This window comes from Meriones unguiculatus, chromosome 1 (genome assembly GCF_030254825.1).
Source record: "Meriones unguiculatus strain TT.TT164.6M chromosome 1, Bangor_MerUng_6.1, whole genome shotgun sequence".
NCBI classification, from domain to species: Eukaryota; Metazoa; Chordata; class Mammalia; order Rodentia; family Muridae; genus Meriones; species Meriones unguiculatus.
Genome location: NC_083349.1, coordinates 158650051 through 158656140, shown reverse-complemented (window position 1 = coordinate 158656140; position 6090 = coordinate 158650051). Strand labels below are relative to the sequence as shown.

The following is a 6090-nucleotide window of genomic DNA, read 5'->3' as shown; positions in this document are numbered from 1 at the left end:
TACCATGGCTTGCCTGAACATGACCTGACCAAGAGTGACACCAATAGACATGCTAACATGGAAGGGGGAAATCTTACAAGTCCTCAACCCTACACAAATTACTACAGGAAACTAAGCAATGCTGAGCAGGAAACTTGCTTTCTTTAGGGAAGAGAGCCCCAAATTTATTGTCCAATACAACGAAATCAGCCATAAAATTATGTACTTATAAAGAATGTTATACAGGCTGAGCAAGTAGTATTTATATATTTACATATATATATATCCACATATGTGGAAAATTAGCATATCTAACTATGTATAAACCAATGTAATTACATTTTCATTTAAAAAGACAAATAAAATATTTTTAATAAAAGTATCAGCTATTGCTTCCTCGTGCATGAAACTCACTTTTTTGTAACACAATATAGATAACTCTAGGATTGAATTCACAGGGATCTAACTATGAAATCAGGTGGAAATCATTTTCCAAATGTTATGAGAATGTTGATGGAAGATAATGTCTATACCATATATACTTCTGAAATTTTGCCCAAAATGTTTTTGATAAAATTTGAACCTCTGTGTAAACATTTCCTTTTGTTGAAAATAAAAGATTTTTTTTTTTTTTTAGAAAAGCATATATTAAATCACAGAGTTAAGCATATAGAAATGTCTGGTTTCAAATCACATCAAAATGCACATCATTATTTTGTCTGTTACTTGTTACATAAAAGTTAAATGACAAAGACAAAATATCTTGATTCATCAAATGCTATGTAAATTTTCCCAAATACTATGATATAAAATGATTATTTATTATAAAAGAGATGCTATCCTACTAATGATTTTCCTGAAGGCTTTCTGCATGTCTTTGTTTCTCAAGCTGTAGATAAAGGGGTTCAGCATCTGAGTGACCACAGTGTACATCACTGAAGCCACTACAGTCTTTCTTGGAGAGTCAGTAAATGCAGAGCTTATGTGTACCCCAAAACCTGTGCCATAGAACAGAGACACAACTGATAAGTGAGACCCACAAGTTGAAAAGGCTTTATACTTTCCTCCCAATGATGACATTCTTAAAACTGAGGATACAATGCGAATATAAGACAAAATGATCCCAAAGACAGGAACACCGAAAAATAGAACTGACACTGTATATACCAGCAGATAATTGATAAAATTGTCAGAACAGGCAAGTTTGATGATTTGAGCCAGCTCACAGAAAAAGTGGGGTATTTCAATTTCTCTGCAGAAGGAGAGCAGCAACACCATCAAAGTATGAAACAAAGCATGCAAAGAGCTAAGGAGCAGGGAGAAGAGTAGCAACATCGTACAGAAATATTGATTCATGATAACTGTGTATTTCAGAGGGTGACAGATAGCAACATAGCGGTCATAGGCCATCACTGCAAGGAGACAATTTTCTATGCCAGCAAAATTCAAGATGAGGTAGACTTGAGAGAGGCATCCTGGGTATGTGATGGTCTGATCCTGAGCTTGAATATTCACCAGCATCTTTGGAATTGTGGTTGTGATTAAACAGATGTCATTAAAGGACAAATTAGAGAGAAAAAAATACATGGGTGTATGTAGTTGGGAGTCAGTGTTAACAGCCAGTATGATGAGCAAGTTTCCTAAGGTGGTAATCAGATATATGGACAGGAAGAGGCTAAAGATAAAAGGCTGCAGAGCTGGATCATCACTAAGCCCCAGAAGAATGAATTCTGATACAGCTGTTTGGTTGACAGCTCCCATGGTGTTGAGTACTCTGAAAGAAATTGAAAAAGTAAGATGTTTGGATAATCAACTTTACAACCTTGTTCTTTGAATTCTAGAGTTCATATTTATTAGTAAATGCATTTCTTCTGTTAACCCATCTGTTCTCTGATGCTTGCTTACAGAATCTCTAGCAACGAATCTTTCAATGAACCCCCTCCTCAATGTATGAACTTGTAAGCTTTAGTAGCAAACATCATGTTCTAATGAAAACATTTTCTTATTTCAGCAGGAATTTTGTACTATTCTTGCATGGAGCATGGGACCATCCCAATGACGCTGATCAGCAGTAGTGCAGATGTGTATAAGCATATGTCAGGTTGAGAGCAGATATTGGTATGAGGTTTTACAATATTCATTCCACATTGTGCCTTATTGTCTATTTCTTTATAGACTCCTCACTAATAACCAAGATGATATTCTACTGATAAAGTTCATCTACTATCCCACACATTTGCAGAGGGATTTTAGTTGTCTGGAAAGACTCAAGAGGAGTCATGATGAACATCTCACCTAATTGTTGATCATAGATGTGTTCTTGTGAAAGTCATCATACCAGGGTCAACTGTTTGATTCTTCATTAAGGAGGATAATTTGTAAGAAAAGGCTGGGTCTTGCTTTATGGCTGGCATAATAAACTTAGAGTAATCACAGACAGACTTCTATACTTTTTTGTGTCCCTGGAGCTCAGCACTCAAGGCTTTTAATTATATTAGCTATGGAATGCCACTATAATCTCAGGTGTGCAAATCCTTAATGACCAAGTCTACTGAAAGGAAGAATTCAGCTTTATTGGTTTCTTATCCAACCCCCAAGGCAGTGTTTTAATTCTGTTCCTACCAATGCTTCTGATTATATAAATTATTGATCTTGCATTCAAAATATGAATACAATTTCTATAATGAATCTCTGTGTTGTTTTCAGACTGTAAGAGGGAACTTTATGTAATAAGTGTATTTGGAAGAATTGATTCTTATTTTTTAAAATTTTTATTGCTTCTTTGTGATTTTTCAAAACATACACTTTAATCCCACTCATTTCTCTAACCGGTACCATCTCTCCCTAACAGAGGAAACAAAAATCTTGTTGAAGTTGTAGTGTGTCACAGTATGTCCCACAGTATTCTCTTTTGTTCACACTTATTTTCTTGCAAGTTTATTGCAATGACTCATTGGACTGGTACAAGGCCTCAAGCTTCTGCTACTCTATCAATCCTGGAACTTCACTGGGACTCCACTCTGATATCTTGTTGTTGCTCTGTGTCATAGAGATCCTTTAGTTTTAGATCTGTAATACTCAATTCTTCATGTACTCCAGAAGTTCATTGATGGCATAGATGTTGGACTGAGTCAATGCAAAGCCTAGGATCTGGGCCTGAGAGTTATCTGAGCTGGTCAGCCCACTCTCATGCCCTTGGGGATGGCTCATTAGCAACCCGCACTACCAGGGCCAGCTCTACCCTGCTGCCTAAGCAAGGTGCAAGGCTCACTCTGGAGTGTTGCAACTGGTGAGGGACATGACCAGTTTTCCCACTCTCATGGCCCCGGGGCCATCTCTCCTCTCTGCCATAGAGTGTGAGGGATGAAGGAGTGCAAGTAGTTGTTTCTCTCTCATCTACACCACCCCAGGCAGTCAAGAGGGACCAAAGAATTTTGGGTACTGGTTTAAAGTTTAAAGCACAAGCATGAACAAAGGCTAGCCAGGTGGAGACATGTCCAGCCACCTGCAGGGAAGAACCAGCTCTACTACATTCTTTTCCTGCCCACTAGAGCTTTAATTACTAGGAAACTGGCCCCTCTTCCCTAGGAATGGTTTGGGGCCCCTCCTATAGCCAATCAATTCAAAATGCAGCATTCCCTTTTGTGGTTGAACCAATAGATGCTTGCCAGACAGGAATCCTCCTGCTTTGGGCATGCTGGGAGAGACCGGACTCTTTAAATCACAAATTAGGCACAACAAAATCATTAAATTAGAAACAAAGAGAACAATAAAAATAAATCAACGAAACTTAGATTGTTCTTTGAGAAAATCAACACAATAGACAAACCCTTAGCCTTACTAAATAAAGACAGAGAAACAATATAAAAAATTAACAAAATCAGAAATAAAAAGGGGACATTACAACAGGCACTGACAGAATCCAAAGAATCATTAGGTCTTACTTCAAAAGCCTGCACTTCATAAAATTGGAAAATCAAAATGAAATGGATGGATTTTCTTGGTAGATTTCACTTACCAAATCTAGATCAGCTTAACAATCTAAATAGTCCTATAATACCTAAGGAAACAGAAGCAGTCATATAAATTCTCCCAAACAAAAAAAAAAGCCCAGGACCAGATGGTTTCAGCTTATACCAATGCTCCTCAAACTATTTCACAAAGAAGAAACAGAAGAAACATGCCAAATGCATTCTATAAGGCCACAGTAATTCTGATACCTTAACAACACAAAGACCCAATAAAGAAAGTGAATCCAAGAACACATCAAAAACATCATCCATTGCGATCAAGTAGGTTTCATCCTAGGGATTCAGGGGTGGTTCAATATATAAAAATTCATCAACATAGTCCACCATGTAGACAAACTGAAAAAAACAGGATCATCCCATTAGATGCTGAAAAAGCCTTTGACAAATCCAGCACCCCTTTATGTAAAAAGTCGTGGAAACATCAGGGACACAAGATGCATACCTCAATACAATAAACACAATATACACCAAGCTAATAACCAACTTAAATGGAGAGAAACTTAAAGCAATTCCACTAAAATTAGGCTGTCCACTCTCTCTGTATCTTTTCAAAATAGTACTTGAAATTCTAGTTAGAGCAATAAGACAACTAAATAAGATCAAGGGGTATAAATTGGAAAAAAAAAGAAGTAAAAATATTGCTGTTCACAGATGATAGGATAGAGAAGATAGCACAAAAATTCTGTGAGAGAACTCCTGCAGCTGATAAACATCTTCATCAAAGTGGCTGGATACAAAATTAACTAAAAAAAAAAAAAAGTCAATAGGCCTTCTGTATACAAACAAAAAATGGGCTGAGAAAGAAACTAGAAAAGCCACAAATAATTGCAACAGCCACAAATAATATAAAATATCTTGGTGGAGCTCTAACCATGCTAGTGAAAGACCTGTGTGTCAAGAACTTCAAATCTCTGAAGAAAGAAATTGAAATAGATATTAGAAGATGGAAAGATCTCCCATGTTCATGGATTGGTAGGATTATCATAGTAAAAATGACCAAAAGCATCTAACCAAAAGCAATCTACAGATTCAATGCAATTAAAATGAAAATATCAACACAATTCTTTACAGAACTTGAAGCAATAATTCTCACATTCATATAGAAAAACAAAAAACTCAGGATTAACACTTAAAGAAATCCTTAACATCCTTAGTCATCAGTGAGATTCAAATCAAAACAACCCTGAGATTTCACCTGACACCCATCAGAATGGCTAAGATCAAAAACTCAAGTGACAACATATGCTGTAGAGGATGTGGAGAAAGGGGAACCCTCCTCCATTGCTGGTGGGAATGTAACATTGTACAACTGCTGGAGCCTGCTGGCAGAGTCAAACAGTTCTTGAGTGGGGAGTGAGGATTGAAAGAAAAAACAAACAAACAAACAAACAAACAAACAAGACACTACAAGTGGGATCTGTTTGCAAGGACTTTCAGTAGAAAACTAGGCATTCTGTTTATTATGTAGTCCCTTTTTATAGTCGGAGCAAAGCACTTTGATACAATGAAGTTCATTGAAAAGCCAAACTTGCTTACCTTGATAGCCTGTGTGATCCTCACACAAACAAAAGGAAGTGCACTTGACAAAAAATTTGCCTACTGTCACAAACAAAAAGAAGTGAACTTGGCAATACATCCTGTCTATACCTTCTAGGTGAAGGCCAGGGTGAAAACATGTTTTTCACTGAGAGCTCCATAATAAAGCATCCTGATAAATAAGCAGCTCTCCACCTACAACCACTTTGGAAATCCATCTGGTGCTTTCTCAGAAAATTAGGAATAGTGCTACTTCAAGATCCAGCTATACCACTCCTATGAATACATGCAAAATATGCTCAACTATATAACAAAGACATTTGCTCAACCATGTTCGTAGCAGCTCTAATAGTAATAGCCAGAAACTGGAAACAATCTAGATGTTCCTCAGGGGAGGAATGGATACCAAAATTGTGTTACATTTACACAATGGAATACTACTCAACTATTAAAAAGAAGGAAGTCATGAAACTTGCAGGCAAATGGTGGGAACTAGAAAAGATCATCCTGAGTGAGGTAACCCAGAAGCAGAAAGACACACATG

General features: G+C 37.0%; 1 protein-coding gene across 1 annotated transcript; it reads right to left on the bottom strand.

The window, feature by feature from the left end:
• Positions 1 to 801: 801 nt before the first annotated feature.
• Positions 802 to 1740, bottom strand: LOC110541169 (putative gustatory receptor clone PTE38). Its single transcript, XM_021627965.2, has one exon. The coding sequence runs from the start codon at positions 1738 to 1740 to the stop codon at positions 802 to 804; it is 939 nt and encodes a 312-aa protein (XP_021483640.1).
• Positions 1741 to 6090: the final 4350 nt, after the last annotated feature.

Coding starts and splice junctions, on each gene's coding strand:
- LOC110541169 (XM_021627965.2), bottom strand. CDS start 1,740: ATGGGAGCTGTCAACCAAACAGCTGTATCAGAATTCATTCTTCTGGGG.